Raw genomic sequence first — 19855 nt, 5'->3', positions numbered from 1 at the left:
TTTTTTGTACGTTCTTGGAATAATGAAGTCCAGATTTCCTTCATGTTGGAAAGATTTGATCCCAGCTCTGCTTGCTGTGGCTTTGCTGGAGGCTGGGAGGAGAGGTGGGGAGGCAAGGGCTGGGAGTGGGACCCCTCTGGGTGCCRGGGCAGGGGGAGCCAACCCAGCAAGGGACTGGGGATGCTGCAGCTGAGGGGGGTGTGAGCAGGGATGGAGGGATGCTCCTCACCTGGCCAAGACTCGCTGGTCGGGGTGGAGGAAGGTGCTGCAGCAGCTCTCGCTGTAATTGCCTCGCCCTGCGTGCTTGGCTGGGCACTCAGGGAGGTGAGGCTGTGCCCCCCTGATTCGTGTCCCCTGCCCCACAGCCTGCAGAGCCGAGTTCATCCTCCCAGGGCTGGCTTCCAGTCCTCCCCAGAGGATGCTGCGTGCCAGCGGGTGATGGAGAGCGGGACRTGGGGCTCGCACCCCTCGGGGGGCAGTGGGTGCAGCGAACTGACATCCCTGTCCCGTGTGCCCTCCTTGGCAGGCTCGGCTCCCCAGACTCCCCCCGATCTCGGCGCCCAGGCGTGCCCACCATGCCCGTGGTCGGTGTCCTCCTCTGGGCCACCCTGCTGACTCTGGGCTGGCGGGCTGCCCACCCCAAGGACCACGGCTTYGCCACCCCGAGGGTCCAGCTCTCCTTCAAAGGTAAGGGTCTGCTTGTGGGAGCGGGAGGCAGGGTGGGACCCCAAGATGGAGGGAACCACGGGCACCCCAATGCAGGCTCCTCCTCCTCCTCCTTCTCCTCCTCCCCCTCTCTCGGGGGGCATCAGCAATCGGCACCCTCAGAGATCTCCATGGGGATCCATATTCAGGTGTGGCTGAGCTCCCAGTCTGCACCAGCGCACACAATCTGGGGGGGCTGCTAGCCTGCCTAGTCCCCCCAGTATCCCTCCTGCTGCGGGTGGGTGGCTCCCTCCATCTGGCAGAGCTGGGTGCTGGGGTGCGGGAAGCCCCCCGGCAGCACCCTGATTCCAGACAGCAGCTTGACGCCGCCCCGACCCCCCCAGCTGGTATTAACGCCTGGGAGCTGGCAGGGAGCCGCGAGAGGCAGGAGGGGAGGGTGCTGGGTGGGGGGAAGGGGCTTAACCCTTTCATACCRGGGCTGCTTAGCCCACCCAGCCGCTCTAGGAGCTGTGGGGGGACCCCTGGGTCGGCTTTGGGGTGCACATTGGTGGAGGGGTTTGTCCTGAGCTACTGTTTCRAGGTTGCTGAGCAGGGCAGGCTGGGGCCGATGAGGCAGGTCCGAGGGTTACAAACCTTGAGCAGAACAGAAATTGTCGCTGCTGGGGGCTTGCCTGCTTGGATGTGTGTCAGGAGGTGACAGACACGAGGAGTCTCGTGTCTGTGTCCCCTTGGGGTCTGTGGGAGAGCTGGGCCCGTGCTGCCAGTGCCCCTCGTGTGCTGTCCCACCGTGCCTTTGCCCTCTGGTCACCTGCTGAAGCTGCGAGCCCGAGGATGTGGTGGCAGAACGGATGGTGAGCACGGCAGAGCCGGACGGGAGGGGCTGGGGGCCGACAGCAAACACGGTGAAACAGCACCAGCCACGGGTGTTACAGGCTGGTCTTGACAGAAAAAATGGCTGGWATGAAGAGTCTGGGGACAAGTCCAGGCTGGAAAGCAGTGAGCGAGTTCCTCCCCAGAGGCAGACGCCACTCTCCTCTCCAAACAGCGTTTTTKGAGGGTTTGGGGGCTGCTGGGGCATTTCAGCTGCTGTAGAGATGGTTCCCACCCCGGCTCAGAACATTTCTTCCTCATGGCTGTAGGGAGGGGAGGCTCCGGTGAAGTCCCAGCGGACCTGGTGCCCACCGCACGCTGTGCTCCGGGAGTGAGATTAATTCTGGATAGGCATGGTTAAGCTTGCAGTGCCACAGGTTATGGGCTGGTTTGGGGTTGGTTTTTTTGGCCCCAGCTGGTTGGAGCAATGGTTCCTGGCTGTGCTTGTGTCAGAATCCCCAGTCCTTCCTCCTGCCTGAGGTGGTGTGGCCGGGCTCCCCTGCCCTCGCTGCCCAGAGAGGATCTGCAGAGGAAAAGGGGCTGGTTTGCACTGGCACATGGAGAAGAAATGCCAGTGGTGTGCTGGATCCAAGCTCATCGGGATTGGGAAGGGGTGCCCCTTGTGTCTTTCCTGCCTGTGCTCTGACAAGGGTGGCAGTGGTGGAGAATGTTCCCAGAGTCTTCCTCGAGGACCATCTGGGGGCCACACACCAAAGTGCTGGTGAGCAGCTTCCTGAGTTGATCATCTCCCCACAGCCTCCCTGAAGCCGTAGGGCCATGAGATATGGGGTGACAGTGACACTTTGTGGATAGCCCACCCCTTCTCTTGCCTGGGGAGGCAGAGCTGATACCCAAATGCCCAGTCCCAAATCCCCCAGTGCAGCTGCAGGCAGTGGGGTTGGGTGTGATGGGTCTGGGCTGGGGGACACTGGTGTGGTGAGCTGGGCTGGRCCCTGCTGTCAGGGATGGCTGTGGTGCCACAGGGGACCAATGGCTGTCACAGCTGCTGGGTTTGTGGTGTGGGTCTCCACCACAGCATCCCTCTGGTGAAAGCATCCTGGTGCCAGTGTGGGACCAAGGTGGCCTTGTGGCCAGGGTGCTGGGGAAGGAGCCACCATGTCCCCAAGTGTGTCCCCGGCGCCTTGCCGGGGCAGCCACGCTGTCTGGAGCCCTGCCAGCCGCGGGAGCGTCTCTGGGTTTGTTTGCCTTTGCTTGTTATCGCGCGCCAGAGGCTTGTCGCAGCTCCCCGGGGCCTGCGTCATCCTCCACGGAGCCCCGGCGTCTCCGAGYGCATTAGAAAAAATACATCTCTAAAATACTCGAGTGATAGGAAAGGGGCGGGAGCCGAGCTCCCGTGCCCTGGCCAGGGTCAGTCCTCCCCCCATCCCGTCACCCCCGTGCTGTCTTTRCGTCTGTCCTCCTCTCAAGGCTTTCCTGTCCGTGTGCCGGCCGGAGGAAGGTGACCAGCATGGAAAGAACAGTGCTGGGAGCGGCTCCGGCACAGCTCCCCTTTGCCAACAGCTCTTCCCAGATCCCAGTGCCGGCCAGAAATAGGGTGGATATTTTTAATCATCTCCGTGCTAACGATTCGCTCTCTCCCCGCGCTGCCGTACACATCCTGCGGCCCCCTCTCCTCCGGGCCGGGCCCTCGGGCACTGGAGAGGCTGCCCCGTTCCCGGGATGATGCAGGAGGTGATGATGGTGATGATGATGATGGTGATTCATCCCTCCGTGCGCTGCTCCCTGTCCAGCGTGGGAAAAGCGTGCGGGAAGGAAGGGTGGGCTCTCGCCCCCATCACGGCGGGAAGCCCTCGAGGTCAGGGCTGTCCGTGGGGCTTCCAAAGGGCAGCCACTCCCCACGGCCGTGTTGGCACCTCTCGGAAAGCTGTGGCTGGGGTCCAGCCGGGGGCAGCCCTGGCAGGGAGGGGCTGGCTGAGAGGCAGGGCAGTTCCTGCGGGTGAGAAATATTACTTTAAAAAGAATGAACCGAGCGTGGAATCTCCTCTGGGCTCCGCTGCCAGCCCCCTGCGTGGCCTCGCTCCTGCCTACCGCGTGCCTCAGTTTCCCCTCCCACCCCGCTGGCATCTCTGCCGGTGGCCAGGGGATATCGGCACGCTTGATCTGGGCCAGGGGGTGGCAGATGGCTGGAGAGGAGCCCGGACAGGGGACCATGTCCCGGGGACCGCCCAGGCGCCCTCCTAAGCTGCTGCAGCTGTGGGCACTGCTTGGCAACAGCAGGATGCGATAAACATGGGGGGGCAGAGGGGGCGCAAGCAGGGCCAAGGGCTTGGGGACAGCCAGTCCTGGGAACGTGCCGGGAACGCTGGCACTGTTGGTCCCCACCCTGGCGTGAGTGCCCCATGCTTAGAGTCTGTAAAGGTCAGGGGGATGCCGCAGTCCCCTTTCCTGTGCCCTGGGGGGCGGGGACATGGGGCTGAACCYTGTGACCCCTAAGAGGATTTCCTTGGCTGGGACAGTGGGGGGCTGCGGCAGGGCCCCTCCACCCGCTGGGACCGGCTGCTGCTGGGGCTGAGCTCCCTGGCTCCGGCTGTGAAGCTCCATAAGCTCCTTAAACCCTCCCCCCCAAAAAAACCCTGTGTGATTTCAGCCCCCCCAAGCCCATATCTAATAAGCTCGTTATCCCTTAAATTAACAATGCTCCTTCTGGAGCAGCATGGCCTTTCCCGGGGTCCTGGCATGGGCGTKCTCCCCAATCCCGTGCTGCCTGGGCACAGAGCAAAGGGCCTGGAGCAGCCGCGGTTTCCGCCCGGCACCGTGCCCTTCCCTTAGGGGCTGCGGAAGGAAACAATGTCCAAAAATTAAACAAAAAAGCCCAAAGAGCAGTGGGTTGGGACACCTCAGCTCAGCTCGTTGCTTTTGGGGTGATTAAAGTCTTTTTTTCCGAAGCCAGGCCCTTTCCTGGAGGGGATTTCACGCTGCTGGCGCACCCCCTACCCCAGAAAGAGCCTGGGCACCACCGCACAGTGATGTTCGGTGGGGAAGGTGTCTCCCCTGCCAGCGCTGCTCGCTGGGGCACATCCACCCACCAGCGCTTCGGGCAGGCTGGCCGGGGGATGAATCAGCGGTTTCCGCTGAAAAAATGTGGGTTTTCTTTTTTTTTTTTTTTTCAATTGTTTTTTGGCTTGCACCCAACCAGCCGGGCTGCGATGGCTGCGGGGAGCACCCGGCCGGGACCTCTTTGATCCCGAGGGGATTTGACCGGGCGGCTGCAGCACCTGTCCCCTGTCCCCTGCCGCGGTACCGGCACGGGGCGATGCTCCAGGGCCGCTGGAGATGRTCGGGGGTGGAAGGCAGCAAGCGCGAACAGGAGTCATTTCATCTCCCGAGCCCCTGCAAGGCAGCTTCGGTTTCCTCCCACCTGTGAATCGGTTAAATGGGAAAAGAGCTTGGCTGGGGGCCACGGAAACTCTCTTATTACATGTAATTAGCTTAATTACATCATAAATAACCCATCAAGGGGTAGCGGAGTGACGCTCAAACAAATAAGCAATTCTGCTTTCATCGGACGACCCACCCAGCTCTTTGATCAGCACCAATAACAACAAATGCTTTAACCACGAGAGGGGACACATCCAGTACCCTGTCCCTCTCCCGGCAGTGCTCCCCATCCTTCCCCTCCGACGCGTACCCAAAAAGCTGCATCTCAAATTTCAAGTAGGAGGAAAAAAAATAGTAGGGAACCTAATCAAAATTTGGGGCACGCTTCTAAATTTGTGGGATAAAACGCTGCAGGATGGAGATGGGATTTATCCCTGCTGTGCCAGGCTCCCTTGGGATCAGTGCTGGGCTTCTCCATCGGCATTTAAAGTGAATTCATTCTCCCCCATGCAAAGAAAGGGCTCCCGAAAGGCGCTGGCTCCGCCAGCCGGGGGGTGTAGGGGGGGCGGAGTGCGGTTATTGAATATAAACACGCCGTGTAATTTACATGCTAATTATGTTGAATGCGCTACAAGCCCATAATTAGAATCTAATTAGGTGAGAGCGCCTGTAATTGGTTTTGGGGAATGCAGTGATGGTGCACCTGGGGAGGTGACCCGCTCGGGTCGTARTGGCGTTAACTCTTCGTGCAGGTGCCCTGGTGATGTTTGGGAGGGTCGGGAGGATTTGGGGGGCTGCGGTGGGGTGAGGAGCCCCTAAACATGTTCAGCTTGACGGGAACCCCCCAAATCACCCTTCTGCCTTGGAGATCAGCACTGGTCTCTGTACCAGTGGGTGATGGAGAGGGACCACTCACCCCTGCCCGACGGGGGCCGGTGGTGACAGCCAGCGAGGGTGGACAGCTGCCGGAGCTGGGAATGCAGCCCGACACTGGCGTTGCAGGGGGAATTAGGCTTTGCAGAGCATGCCGCGGGCAGAGCAGAGCMGAGCAGAGCATCGCGCCTTGCTGCCAGCCCTTGGGCTCCTGGCCGCCGGCGGCACTCGAGGGCGCACGGTAATTACAGCTCAGCGCCCAAGGGCACAGAGCGACTGCGGGCGGGCGAGTCCCGGGGGCTCGGTGGGGGCTCCGAGGAATGTTGTGAGAGGACTGTCCCCGGGGAGGCCACCCTGGCTGTGATGTCGAGCGGCTCCTGGCTCCGGTGCTCGGCAATTAAAATGGGATTAGGCTGCGGGCCAGCCGGGGAGGCTCTGCCGGTGCCGGGATTGGCAGTGGGGGTGCGGGAGGGAGGATGCTCGTTGGGGCGCATCGGCTAACGAGCCGGCTTCCCCTGCCCCACTCCATCCCCAGGGACGTCCCGATGGCTGCTGGGGGCGGGTTTGGGGCACAGTTTCAGTGGGGGATTATGCAGTGGGATGGAAGTTTGGGAGGTCAGAGGTTGTGGCAGGGTCTTGCCCGCCCCTCCATCCTCTTTGGAGAGGGCGTTACGGGGCAGTGGCTCTGTCACCGCCCTGCTTTGGGAGTGCCCCCTGTGATCGCTGGGCCGTGGGGGGCTGAATGGAGCCCCCGGTGGGGGGCCAAGGCCCTTTGTGCTACTGGGCCTGTCCCCTGCCAAGTGCTGGAGACGCCCATCCTAATGGATGTGTGATATTTGGGGCTGTCACTGACAGGCGCCCTCCACCACCAGTGTCCAGCGCTGTCCGGCTCAGCCCCAGGGTCCCAGCCAGGAGGGTGACTGCAGGAACGAGTGACCTGGGGATGCTGGGGGGGTCCTGGCATCCCAACGCTGGGCAGGGATGGCCCATGGATAGCCCCTGGCATGGGGTCACCTGTCCAGTTGAACCCCCTCCCTGTCTCTGCCTGCTCCCCTGTTTCTGTCCTGAGTGGGAAGCCTGGGCGGGGGTTTCTGTCATGGGCAGCTGGGGACGAGCTCTTCTGCTCTGCCTGTGTCACCCACTGCCAGAGCCCAGAGCCACCCTGCCCTTTCCTGGTTCCCACCAACACCAGCATCCCGCTGAGGGAAGCACCAGCACACACACAGGGTATGGGYCAGCTTCAGGACATGGGACACGCAGGGACCTGTGCCATGGCACAGGCAGGGACCGCTAYGGGACAGGCCAGGGACACCATGGGTGGCATGAGCCACCACCAGCAACAGGGAGCATCTGGAGCCCAGATGGGCCAGGCAGGAGGAGGAGCCTGCCGTGGGTGGGTGTGTGAGCGGCTCCCTGGCCCCCCATCCTTGGCACTGTTCCCCTGCACCTCTGCCGTGGTCCCCCCTGCCTGAAGCCCCAACTCCAGCCCCTCCACACGCCCCTGTGCTTGTCCTGTCCGTCCAGCCCTGGCAGTAGGACAGACCCCAGGCTGCGGGAGGATCATGTCACATCCCATGAGGCCATTTCCCGCACGGTTCCCATAYTGTGTGTGCTGTCCCCACTGGCACTGCTGAGTGACCCTGCACCTCTGMGGGTGCCCCACTGTGGGACTGGGGAGCACTGCTGCCAGCCCTGGGACAGAGGGCATGCCCTGGGTGGCCAGGGACCCTGGGGACACCTGTGGGATGTTGCAGTCCTTCGTGTGGTGGGAGGTGGGAGGTCAGGGAGACCTGCAGGCCCTTGGCCTCCCACTGGGAATGGCAGCTGGCTGCTGAGCCCTGCCCACCGTGATGACACTGACCCACAGGACCCTACTCCACTCCTCCCCAGGAAGGGGCGCCCCAGGGCTGCTCAGGGCACCCCTCTGCATCAGGGACAAACTCCACAGGGTGAGGCTGCTCATTGGATCACTGTTATTATGGGTGTGGCATCTGATGGCTGTTGGTGGCATCCAAAGAGGATGACAACTCCAAAGAATATGGCATCTGGGGCAGATGGCATCCCATGAGGGTGACATCCAATGGCTGAGGGTGGCATCTGATGGCTGTTCGTGGCATCCAAAGAGGGTGACACCTCTTAAAAGAGTGGAATCTCCAAAGGGGTTTGGTTTCAGAGGCAGATGGTATCAYGTGGGGGTGGCATCCAATGGCTGTTGGTGGCATCCTGAGAGAGCRGCACCTCCAAAAGGAAGCATATGGGGAAGATGACGTCCCATGGGGATGGCATCTGATGGCTTGGAGTGGCATCCAGGGCAGATGTCATCCCATGGAGGTGGCATCTGATACTTGAGGGTGGTATCTAAAGGGAGTGGCTCCTCCAAAGAGTGGCATCTCCAAAGGGTGGCCTCCAGGGCCTGTGTCCTGTCAGGGCAGGGTGCTCTGTCTTGCTCATGCCCTGGTCCCTGCCACGTGGTTCTTGGCACCGGCCCACATCATCTGCAGCACTTCTGCCTTCCATCTGGCTGCCTCATTGCACTTGTGAATATTCATGACCCTCATTATCCTCTTTCACTCCTTGCTCCCACACTTAGGCTAAAAATAACTTTCCAAGGGGGGATGGGGTAYGCGGGGCGGGGGAGAGGCTCATCCTCTCCCCTGGCTCTGGTTCCTTGGGGTCCCAGCTTCCCCATCCTAGGAGCCAGAGGCTTGGGTCACGGTGCAGGACAGGGATGGTGCTGGAGATTTTGGGAGCTGTGGTCTGTGGGCTGGGGTGGCAGAGAGCCCCTGCCTCCTGCCCCATCTCAGTGACAGCCTCCACTCCCTGCTGTGGGGTGCTGGGTCTCCTGAGCCCAGGTCCTGATAATTTCTCTCCTGACCACTCTTGGTTGTCCCAGCTGGCCGTGAGCATCTCTGTCATTGTCCCATGTCCTGCATCATGGTGCTCATGGAGTGGAAAGTGGGCACTGAGGGACTGGGAGGTGGGCAGTTCTTCTCATGGCACATCCTCCAGCTGGGCCCAGGCTTGGACTCAGRGGTGACCCTGGGGAAGATGGGGGTCCCTGGGTGCTGACACCTTCCCCTTTCCCCCCGTAGAGCTGAAGGCGACGGGCACAGCACACTTCTTCAACTTCCTCCTCAACTCCAGTGACTACCGCATCCTGCTGAAGGACGAGGACCACGACCGCATGTATGTGGGCAGCAAGGACTACGTCCTGTCGCTGGACCTCCACGACATCAACCGCGAGCCCCTCATCGTAAGCTGCCGGCAGGGCAGGGAGACTGGGTGTAAGGGGGTAATTGGGCACTTYGGGGGCTTTTTGGATGCCAGGGCAAGAGCTCAATGGGCATAACTGCTGATGGTGGGGAAGTGGTGGGGTCAGGTGGGAGCCCTGGTCTCCCTTGGGTTGGTGTCTCCACAGATCCATTGGCCTGCGTCCCAGCAGAGRATCGAGGAGTGCATCCTGTCAGGCAAGAACAGCAACGTGAGTAGCCACCATGAACCCTCTTCTGGTAGTGGGGCTGGTGGGTGGCACCGGAGGGGGATTCATGTCCTTGTGTCCTACCCTGAAAGGCCATCCCCCAGGTGCTGTACGGTGTGGCAGCACCTACAGCMGTATCAGGATGGGGTGGCACCACACAGTGTCCTGCCCCCACTCTGCTCCAGCTGGGCAGGTCCTGGAGAGCTTCCTGGGCAAGCAGGAGGCTGAACTCCCTGTGCTGTTTCCTCCTACCAACCAGGGCCTGACACTGCAGCTTGCAGCTTGGCCCATGCCARCCCTTGACCCACGCTGTCCCATGCCACATGCCATCCGATGACCCATTCCATGCCATGTCCACACCGGCCATGGCCCCACCACAATCTGTAGCCCCCGTGCTCGGGTTGATGGCTTCTCCTCTGCTCCCCAGGGGGAGTGCGGCAACTTCATCCGCCTGATCCAGCCCTGGAACCGGACGCACCTGTACGTGTGTGGCACTGGTGCCTACAACCCCATCTGCGCCTTCGTCAACCGCGGCCGCAAAGCCCAGGTGAGGGGCGGGAGGGACCCACGTGCTCACTTGGTGCCTGGCCCGTGGGTGCTTGGCTCGGCTCTGCTGGCTGCTGGGGGCCTGAGGGTTGGGGGCAGGGGCAGGCTGGGCTGGGGGTGACTGTGGCTAACGGTGTTGTGCTGCTGAGTGGGGCTGAGCCATCTCCACAGACCGAGGACTTCTCTTCACGCTGGAATTCAGCCGTACTCTGATGGCAGCTTCCACACGCYGTGCCCTCCCACCCTGCTGGCTGCAGCCACTGCTGGATCTCCACTGGGACGAGGGATGTGTCAGCCCAGCTTCCCACTYGCTGCCAGACTGCTCAGCCCCTCACCGCAGATTCCAAGGATGCCTGGCACCCTGCCAACACCACTGCTGCACAGGGAGAACCTTGCAGGGATTGTGCCAGTGCGTGTGGCCGTGGCAGGAACATCCCTGGATGCATATCACCCAGCACYGAGGACCTCAATGTGCAGTGACAGGGTGGCATCAAAGCTGCGTGCCACCAGGCAGGATGTGTGGCAGACAGAGGAGCACTTTCAGCACAGCCTCTGTAAGAAGCAGCATGAATATCCCAGAGGTCTCAAGCCTTGTGAGGTGTCCGTCCCCCTGCGCTGGGGTGGCAAGTGCAGGGCTGTGTCTTCTCCTGAGGCTGGGGAGGGAGTCAGCCCAAGCCRAGAGAGGATCACGGCGCTGGATATGAAGGACGGGTGTCTGCCTCAGAGACCCCAAGGGGATGCTGCTCAGGCCATTCCAAACTGGGATTGGACTGGGACTGGACTGGGGACTGGCAGCATTTGAGGAGCATCAAGGGCTCTAGTGCAGTTGAGGACAGCACTGATTGTCCAGCAGGGCCAGTGGCAGTGTGGCGGTGTTCCAGTGATCCCGTGGTGCTGATAGCTTTGGTGCTGAGGCATTGCCCCTCAGCACAGGAGGAACAAGGTGTCAGGTACCACTTTTGAGCCCCCAGGTTGTGGGCAGCCGTCTCTCCACTCTCTCCTACCCCGTGCTAGGGCACCCTGGTTCTATGGGAGAGAGCAGGATCCATCCTGGAGAAGCTCCTGCTGAAGGCCAGCCCAGCCTGGAGAATCAAGGAGCCCAGGGGACAGCAGTGCTGCTGCTCAATGAGCACCCATCAGCCAGCTCCTGGGTTTCCCTGCTCACCCCTGCCCTGGGGGATCCTTTCCCTGCCCGTGCTAACTCTCTGCCCTGCTCCTTTTCCCCAGGGGTTTCCGCCGAGCCAGCCGGGAGGCCGGGAAAGCAGATCCACCGACAGCCCCCTCAGCCCGCGACCAGCACACAGCAAGGTGGGAACCGGTCTGGGAGCCCGCCGCAGCYGTGCCCACCTCTCCCCAGGGGCACACCAGAGCCGCGGGCTCCTTCCTCCCRCTGGCATGCATCCGAGCCCCGGGCCAGGCGCCCCATGCCGTGGGCGTCCCCACCACCCCCTCCCCTCTCAGCGCAGCATCTCCCGGCCACCGGCCTGGCGTCGGCTTTCCTTCTCTCACTAACTCCGTCCTCCTGCTCCGGGTAGGATCCCCCCGTGGGGGACACTGTCAGGGACGCTGGCTCTCCACCCACTGCTGACTTTGCCTGACTCCAGGCTTGCTGTGTCCCTTGGAACGGGGACCACATGTCAGCAGAGCCACAGGGCTTGGGGGAGGATGGCAAGGTGATGTGCAGAAGGTTTTTGGGTAGGGTCTACAGAAACATTACTGAGCAGCTGCCCCAGGAGGGACTTGTGTCATCTTGGCAGGCAAGTGCCGTCAGGGAGGTGACAGCACCCCCGGCTTCTGGGAACACCCCAGTGTGCAGCCCACCCTGACAGTGTCGCCCCCGAGTCTCTCCCCTCCGGACTAACACGGGTCAGTGCATGGGCTGGGGAGCACGGGGGACACGGCACCCCAGTGCAGCCTGGGACTCCCCCAACCCCTCTGGGGGCTGGGGACAAAGGGGGATGCTTGGCCATGAGCACCTCCCTGACTGCAGGCAGCTCCTGCTGCCGGTTCACCAGTGCCAGCTGGGAAAACACCACTGCCATATTAGCCCCGCTGGGTCACCCCAGTTCCTCTCTCCCTGCTGGGGAGAGAGGTGTGTCCCAGCAGGAGCTCCCTGGGGGCCACCAGCAGCTCCAGTGCCTTTCAGGGTGTGTTAGCTGAGCAGCAGTGCCAGCACCACCATGGCTCCTGTGTTGCTTCTCCAGGAGTGAGATGGTGCAGCCTGGGCTATRCTGGAGAGAGAGAGGCTGACGCTGTGAGGGGTTTGTCCACCTTGGGAGTGGGGCCAGCATTGGGCAGGGATGTTTGTGATGGTGATGGTGGCACAGACTGCGTGGTGCATGACAGGGATGGTGAAACATGSCTGTGCCCATCTGCGGGCCTGGGTGCCAGGAGGAGCTGATGTGAGCAAACCCTCCAGTGAGAAATGCCCACAGTGAGATCCCAGCCCCTCACCCCYTCCTGCTCTTCCAGAGCTGGGGCTCTGCCAGGACCCTGCTGGCCTCTCAGTGGAGGTTGGCTGTCACCATGTCCATCACCCATGTGCCAAAGCCAGGGCGCATCAGGGTATAGCCAGTGGGTATCGATTTGGTTGCTCCACATCACCCCATGCCCAGGCTCCCCATAGATGCTCCTGTGCCGCTGTATTGTCTCAGCTGAAGGTAGTGCCAGGGTGAGGGGTGACCTGGCTGGGCCAGCCTGGCCCTGTGTGCCCCCAGCTGACACTGGCAGAGGATTATGAGTGTGTCTTCAGAGGCAGTGTCCTGCTCCTCGCTGGGAATGTGTGATGGTGCTGGGTATGGCTGCAGAGAAAGCAGAAGCGACGGTGGGGAGACATCCCACTGAGCAGACACAGCATCTCACCCTGTGAAGAAGAGCACTGGAAAATGGCCTCTGGCAAGAGAAGTACGGTGGGTTCAGCAACCGAGCTGTGCCAAGCTGTGCYRAGCYGTGCTGCAGGCCAAACCCTGCCTGCTGAAGCTGCTGGAGCTGTGTGACCTGGAGCTGGGCAAGCAGCACATCCAGCTGGAGTGAAGAGGCGTCAGAGGGGGATGCTTTCCGAGACCTGGGGGATGGATGCTCCACTTCAGCCTGGTGGCTCAGCCAAGTCTCAAGTGGTGGAGGGCATGGACAAGCACCCAGCATTTTTGGAAGAGCCACTCACAGGAGCTTCAGCTTCTTGGGAGACCTGCAGACCTCTTTCTTGTGCGGTCCATCTGCGCCTGCCCTCGCCATCCCGGAGGAGGCTGCCTCTCCTGCTGGGCTTTGGGAGCTGTCACAGGATGGGAGGGGTGCAACTCTAACCAGCTGCTGTATTTTCTTCCTTCTCCAGGATTATATCTTCTACCTGGAGCCAGACAAGCTGGAGTCAGGCAAGGGGAAGTGCTCCTACGACCCCAAAGTAGACACCGTCTCTGCATTAATAAGTGAGTCCTGTGGCTCCCTGGGGCCAGTGCTGCCTGCGCTGAGCAGAGGGTGCAGGCAAGATGGAACAACTGCTCCCACCAGCAGCAGGGTTCCTGCTCTGCCACCCCTGCCTGCTCCAGCTGGCCAAGCACCTGGCCCAGCAGAGGTGGGAATCATGGTTGCAGACCAGTGCCAACCTCCAGAACTCTCTGGGATGGTCACAGGCAGTGGCTCTTGGTTGCCTGGTGGCTACTGGCCAGGTCTGGGGCTGGACAAAGCCTGGGGCAGTTGAAGAAGGTGGGTGGATGGGATGAGGTGGGAGTTCCTGGCTGACCTCTGCCCTCTGCAGATGAAGAGCTCTACGCTGGTGTCTACATCGACTTCATGGGCACGGACGCAGCCATCTTCCGCACCATGGGCAAGCAGACGGCYATGAGGACTGACCAGTACAATTCCCGCTGGCTCAACGGTGAGTTCAGGTGTCACTGGCCCAGCTGCCCTGGCCACCCCATGGCTCCAGCCCTAGAGATGAGACTAATCATGTGATACTGCATCCTTCTGCCCAGACAGAGACATCAGTCAGTGTGGGCAGGTGGATGGATGGATGGATGGATGGATGGATGGATGGATGGATGGATGGATGGATGGATGGATGGATGGATGGATGGATGGATGGATGGATAGAAGATGGAAGATGGATGGATGGATGATGATGGGTGGATGGATGGATGGACAGAAGATGGATGGGTGGATGATAGATTGATGGATGGATGGAGTGATGGATGGATGGATGGATGGATGGACAGACAGAAGATGGATGGGTGGATGGTGATGGATGGATGGATGACATGAACTGATGGATGGATGGATAGAAGGAAGGAAGTGCAGGCACAAGAGCAGGGATAGCTGTGTGGGGCAGTGACAGACATGCCTGGAGCTCTGCTGTGTGGTGGGAGCAGACAGCTGTCGGGAGATGGGGCTGGCCCTGCCGGTGTTGGTGCATGGGTTTCCACAGTGCGGCGATGTCAACCGTGTCGCCTGCAGTTGGTGACCCCGAACGTTCATCCTGCCCCCCTCGGAGCACCCCTGCCTGCAGGGCAGCAGCTGAGTAAACAGAGCAGAGCAGATGGGATGATCCTGCTGGGCCAGGGAGCCAGCGGGGTGGTAACCCGAAGAGGGGGAGCTGTCAGCGCAGGCTGGGCACTGGCTGATGGATGGCAGGGAGAGGCTTCCTGAGAAGCTTCCATGCTGTGTGGTTCCTTCCTGGGGGGAAGCTGGTTCCCACTACCTTGCTCATGGAGCTGATGTGTATCTTCAACCTGTGGGCCTCAGGGATGCTCCCAGGGACCTCAGGGATGCTTCAAACCCCTCCTGGTGCACTAGTGATCATGAGAGATACCCAGCATCTTGGATACAGCTCTCACCTGTRACCACAGCAGTGCATTTCCAGGAGCGGGGTGATGGTGCAGCAGAGGGGGGCTTAGCATCCTGCTATGGCATGGAGCAGGGGTGCCACKGGGCTGATGGTGCCATGCTGTGCTGTGCCATTCCAGACCCAGCCTTTGTGCGTGCCCAGCTCATTCCTGACAGCAGTGAGAGGAATGACGACAAGCTCTACTTCTTCTTCCGAGAGAAGTCAGCTGATGCCCCGCTGAGTCCCGGGGTCTATTCCCGCATCGGGCGCATCTGCCTGGTAGGTGCAGCTGAGGACGGGAGGGGAGCAGGCAGGGAAGGGGGCAGGGGGCCAGGCAGGGCTGAGCACAGGGCTCTTTCTGTTGCAGAATGACGATGGGGGCCACTGCTGCCTCGTGAACAAGTGGAGCACCTTCCTGAAGGCCCGGCTCGTCTGCTCTGTGCCGGGACCCGATGGAATTGAAACGCAYTTTGATGAGCTCCGTGAGTGTGCCAGGAGAGGGATGGGAGCCTTCTCTACCCCTGCAGGCTTGGGGGGCACCCTGGGCAGAGCTGGGGACCCCCTTGCTGCCCCCTGCCTCTTGCTCATCCGTGGGTAACTGCTCTCCCTGTACCCTGGTGTCTCTGCCCACCTTCCCTATGGTGACACCTCCATCTTTCTGTCCCAAGAGGATGTCTTCATCCAGCAGACTCAGGACACCAAGAACCCTGTTATCTACGCTGTGTTCTCTGCTTCGGGGTGAGTGCTGGTCCTCCTGGCACTGTGCAGCAGAGGAGGGGGTCCCAGCTGGGTGGGTGTCCTGGCAATGCCGTGACAAAGGGTGGCAGCTGGTCCTTGCCCTCAGGTCAGTCTTCAAGGGCTCTGCTGTGTGCGTCTACTCGATGGCTGACATCCGCATGGTCTTCAACGGGCCCTTYGCCCACAAGGAGGGACCCAACTACCAGTGGATGCCCTACACAGGGAAAATGCCCTACCCCCGGCCGGGCACTGTAAGTAACCCCCGGGCACCACGGGGCAGTGACCCAGCGCCTGCCGGGCAGYCAGCACCCTCAGAACTGTGCCCAAATACCGACTCACCGAGCACCGGTGACGTTTGTGCCACAGTGCCCCGGGGGGACCTTCACCCCATCCATGAAGTCGACCAAGGACTACCCTGAYGAAGTGATCAACTTCATGCGCTCGCACCCGCTGATGTACCACGCCGTGTACCCCACGCACCGCCGGCCGCTGGTGGTCCGCACCAACGTCAACTACCGCTTCACCACCGTGGCCGTGGACCAGGTGGACGCGGCAGATGGGCGCTATGAGGTGCTTTTCCTGGGCACAGGTACCCACGCCGCGCACCGCGGGGAACGCAGCATGCTCCGGCGCGGCCCCGGAGGGCGCGGGCACCACCAGGGCTGGCCAGAGCACGGTGCCCTCCGCCACGCTAGAGCGGGGTGAGGGGTTGAGACTGTCCCTTCTGAGATCCTTGCCCCTCCTCAGGGCTCCAGACTGGTTCTTTCCCTGTCCTAGTGTCCATCCCACAGACTCTGCTGTTCCGCCTGGTTCTTCCCTTAGCCCAGTTCCCATCACTGAAGCCAGCAATCGGGCATGATCCTTCCCATCCTAAATGCTACCATTCAGCCTGGTCCTTCCCCTATCCTGGTGCCCGTCCCAGGAGCCYGATCATCCACTCTCCTCCTTTCCTGACCCTAGCACCCATCCYGTGTGCTTCCCATTGCCCATGCTAAGCCCACCATCATCCAGCCTTGTGCCTTTCCTGCCCAGTTGCCCATCCTAGGGGCACATCCAGCCCTGTCCTTCCCAGACCTCATTGCCCATTCTGGGGGCACTGACATCCGTCCCAGTGCTTTCCCTGYTCTTAATGCACAGCCCAGAGCCTCCATGATCCGTCCTGGTCCTTCTCTTGGCCATATCCCCATGCTGCCCTGAGTGGTGGCAGTCTCTAGGCACAGGTGGTGACCCGAGCTGGCACACTGCACCCTGGGCACAGCTACCTGCCACRGCAGGAGAGAGATGGGGATGGGCCTGGGGGATCCTTCCTGCCCACAGCCCCAGCAGGGACCCCCTTCCCAGGCAGGGAGGGCATGGTTGCCCAGGGCTAGCACTGAGCACCTGGGCACTCTGGTGTCTTGCAGATCGGGGCACTGTGCAGAAGGTCATCGTGCTCCCCCGGGATGACATGGAGACAGAGGAGCTCATGCTGGAGGAGATTGAGGTGTTCAAGGTAAGGGCTGGCATGTTCTCCACCCTCTGATAAGGGTTCTGGACCCTTATCAGAGCCAACCAGCCAACCAGCCCCTGGGGACACCAGCCAGCCCCTGGGGACACCAGCGAGTCCCTTGGGACACCAGCTGCCTCTTGACCAGCTCTGGCAGGACTCCAAGCATTGGTCCTTCTGCCTGCTGCCCACTCACATTTCCCCCTGCCTGCTCTGCCCGGCCCAGCTGCCTGTGGTGGGTTTGGGGTACCCGCCCCAGGCTGCAGCATCGGTCCAGGCAGTCATCCCTCTATCTTATTCACTCCTGCTGCCATCCAGGTGCCAGCCCCCATCAAGACGATGACCATCTCCTCCAAGAGGGTGAGTGAGATCACGTGGCAGGGGTCTGGGTGGGCAGATCCCATCACCAGCCCAGCTGTGGCACTGTCCAGCATCACAACAGCACCGGAACAGGAGGCATGCAGGGGTCCTGGTGCGGTGGGGATGAGGCAGCATCTCACCCTGTCCCCTTTGTCCCCAACAGCAACAGCTCTATGTGTCCTCGGCCGTAGGCGTGACCCACCTGGCCCTGCACCGCTGTGACGTGTACGGGGAAGCSTGCGCCGACTGCTGCCTGGCCCGGGATCCCTACTGTGCCTGGGACGGCAGCGCCTGCACCCGCTACTCCACCTCCTCCAAGAGGTACACGGGRAGCCAGGGAGAGGGTCGGGGAGAGACTCCCCCAGCCCCAGGCTCCCCCTCTCACCTCCCGCCTCCCCACAGGCGGAGCCGGCGACAGGATGTCCGGCATGGCAACCCCATCCGGCAGTGCCGCGGCTACAACTCCAACGGTGAGGGGGTCTGGGGCAAGGACATGTGGCAGCTGGGAGGGCACAGGGTGGGGACACAGGGATTCCCTGGGGGGTTGATGGTTTTGTGGGGGGGGTGTATGGGTTGATACATGGACGAATGTGGGGGTGGATGGGTGGATGGATGTATTAGGGAAGAAGATGAACATGGGCGAATGGATACATTGGGGATAAGCACAGATGAATGGGTCAGTTCGTGGATGGATGGATGGATGGATGGATGGATGGAGGGATGGATGGATGGAGGGATGGATGGATGAAGGGATGGATGGATGAAGGGATGGATGGATGAAGGGATGGATGGATGAAGGGATGGATAAAGGGATGGATGGATAAATACATTGAGGAGTAGGGTGAACATGGATGGATAGATGGATACAATGGGGACAGGATCTGGATGGACAGATGGATTTGTTGGGGAGGAGATGAAACAGATTTGAATGAGTGGGCAGAGGGATGGATGGATGGATAAAGGGATGGATGGATAAAGGGATGGATGGATAAAGGGATGGATGGTGTGTGGCTGGAGGCAGACAGCTCTCCCTTGGAGACAGGGTGGGCAGCACAAGTGTGCAGTGCGGTGGGGGTGACCTGGCTGCCCTTGTCCCCCTGCAGCTAACAAGAACACGGTGGAGGCTGTGCAGTACGGGGTGGAGGGCAGCACTGCCTTCCTGGAGTGCCAGCCCCGCTCGCCCCAGGCCAGCGTCAAGTGGCTGCTGCAGAAGGACAACAGCGACCGGCGGAAAGAGGTAGGGCGGGMGGCGCTCTGGGGGTGCCGGGGTGCCGGGCTCCAGCCGCTGAGCCGTGTCCCTGTCACCCCCAGCTGCGGGTGGAGGGCCGGGTGCTGCGCACGGAGCAGGGCTTGCTGCTGCGCGCCCTGCAGCTCAGCGACAGCGGCCTCTACTCCTGCACCGCCACCGAGAACAACTTCAAGCACACGGTGACCAAGGTGCAGCTCCGTGTCCTCAGCAGCCGCGCCGTCCAYGCCGTGCTGGTCCAGGCCGAGAGCCCTCCCGGCCTGCCGGGTGCCCCCACTCCCCGCTACCAGGACCTGCTGCAGCTCCTCACCCAGCCCGAAATGGGACTGCTGGACCAGTACTGCCAGGGCTACTGGCGGCACACGGCCGCCAGCCCCCCGCAGCCGCTGGCTGGCCTCAAAGCYAAGGAGCAGCAGGACCAGAAGAAGCCTCGAAATCGCCGGAATCACCAGCCAGAGACCTATGGGCATACATGAAACCATCATCAGGGACTTTGCTAGCACAGTGGTCTATTTTTCCCCCTTTTAATATTAAAAATATCTATAAATAAATATATATATATATATATATATACACATCCACGCACACACACACACGCAGACACACGCGCTTCCCCCCTCCCACAGGAGGTGGTATTTATTTATGGGTTGTACATAGTCACTGGGGTGGTGGTACCCTCACTTCCCAGCTCCGGGGAGGAGCAGGGACCCCCGGGGAGGAGCAGGGACCCCCCAAGGTGGCTGCTGCCACTGTCACCATCTTCCCCCTCTCCACGGACCCCCACGTCCTGTTGTGCAGGGACCGTGGGTCACTAGAGCCACTCTCCCCACAGCTGGGGCATGGCACCATGCTGGGGGATGGAGGGCCTGGTGTGGGAGGGATGATGCCCTGGGAGGGCAGGGAGGTGAGGCAGGAGCGGGGCCATAGTTTTGTGCCTCAGTTTCCCCATAGAGTTACTGAGGAGCAGGTGCTATCTGTGGGGAAGCTGAGGAGGAGGGGGCTGTGGGTGAGGGTACATGGCTCTSTCCCCTCTCTGGGGACTCGGTGGGGGAGAGATGGGACCTCAAGGTAGGGGCGAGGTGTTGAGGCAATAGTGGGGGTTTGGTCCCAGGGCCTTTGGGTGGAGAAGGGAARGAGAAGGGGCCATGCTGGTGTGAAACCTCGAGCAGCTGCTGGTGCTTGGTGACAGTGGCACCCGGGGGTGTTTGGGGCACCCAGCCCCTCGGGGCATCCCAGTGCGTGTGGGGGTTGTAAATAGTTGTACATGGGAAACACAGGGGTGACCAGGGCTGAGCAAGTGCCCCCCCTGCTGCAGCTGGGGGCACCCCCAAATAAACACTGCCTTTGGGACAGACGTGGGTGCTTTGCGTGTGCTCTGTCGGGGACGGGCTGGTGCCCACCAGCCATCCCTGAGCCCTGCAGGGCACAGGGCCA

General features: G+C 61.4%; 1 protein-coding gene across 2 annotated transcripts in view; it reads left to right on the top strand.

Moving 5' to 3' along the window:
• Nucleotides 1-19387, top strand: part of SEMA3F (semaphorin 3F) — a 22020-nt gene extending 2633 nt beyond the window's left edge. Inside the window, exons 2-19 of one of the 2 annotated variants that reach the window (XM_057374797.1) lie at nt 527-687; nt 8841-9001; nt 9167-9229; nt 9654-9773; nt 11000-11080; nt 13104-13197; nt 13527-13646; nt 14731-14870; nt 14959-15073; nt 15260-15329; nt 15436-15580; nt 15696-15918; nt 16733-16821; nt 17134-17175; nt 17339-17496; nt 17578-17645; nt 18279-18412; nt 18487-19387. In XM_057374797.1, the coding sequence (XP_057230780.1) occupies nt 576-687; nt 8841-9001; nt 9167-9229; nt 9654-9773; nt 11000-11080; nt 13104-13197; nt 13527-13646; nt 14731-14870; nt 14959-15073; nt 15260-15329; nt 15436-15580; nt 15696-15918; nt 16733-16821; nt 17134-17175; nt 17339-17496; nt 17578-17645; nt 18279-18412; nt 18487-18897 (2346 nt within the window). In that variant the 5' untranslated portion in view covers nt 527-575 and the 3' untranslated portion in view covers nt 18898-19387. The remainder of the gene's footprint in view (nt 1-526; nt 688-8840; nt 9002-9166; nt 9230-9653; nt 9774-10999; nt 11081-13103; nt 13198-13526; nt 13647-14730; nt 14871-14958; nt 15074-15259; nt 15330-15435; nt 15581-15695; nt 15919-16732; nt 16822-17133; nt 17176-17338; nt 17497-17577; nt 17646-18278; nt 18413-18486) is intronic. The other variant, XM_057374798.1, reaches the window with a different exon arrangement.
• The last annotated feature ends 468 nt before the right edge of the window (nt 19388-19855 follow it).

The sequence above is a fragment of the Malurus melanocephalus genome, unplaced genomic scaffold (assembly GCF_030028575.1).
Source record: "Malurus melanocephalus ecotype Western Australia unplaced genomic scaffold, MMel_1.1 scaffold_233, whole genome shotgun sequence".
Classification (NCBI taxonomy): domain Eukaryota; kingdom Metazoa; phylum Chordata; class Aves; order Passeriformes; family Maluridae; genus Malurus; species Malurus melanocephalus.
The sequence above is the reverse complement of the archived record's forward strand: the minus strand, read 5'-3'. Positions and strand labels throughout refer to the sequence as shown.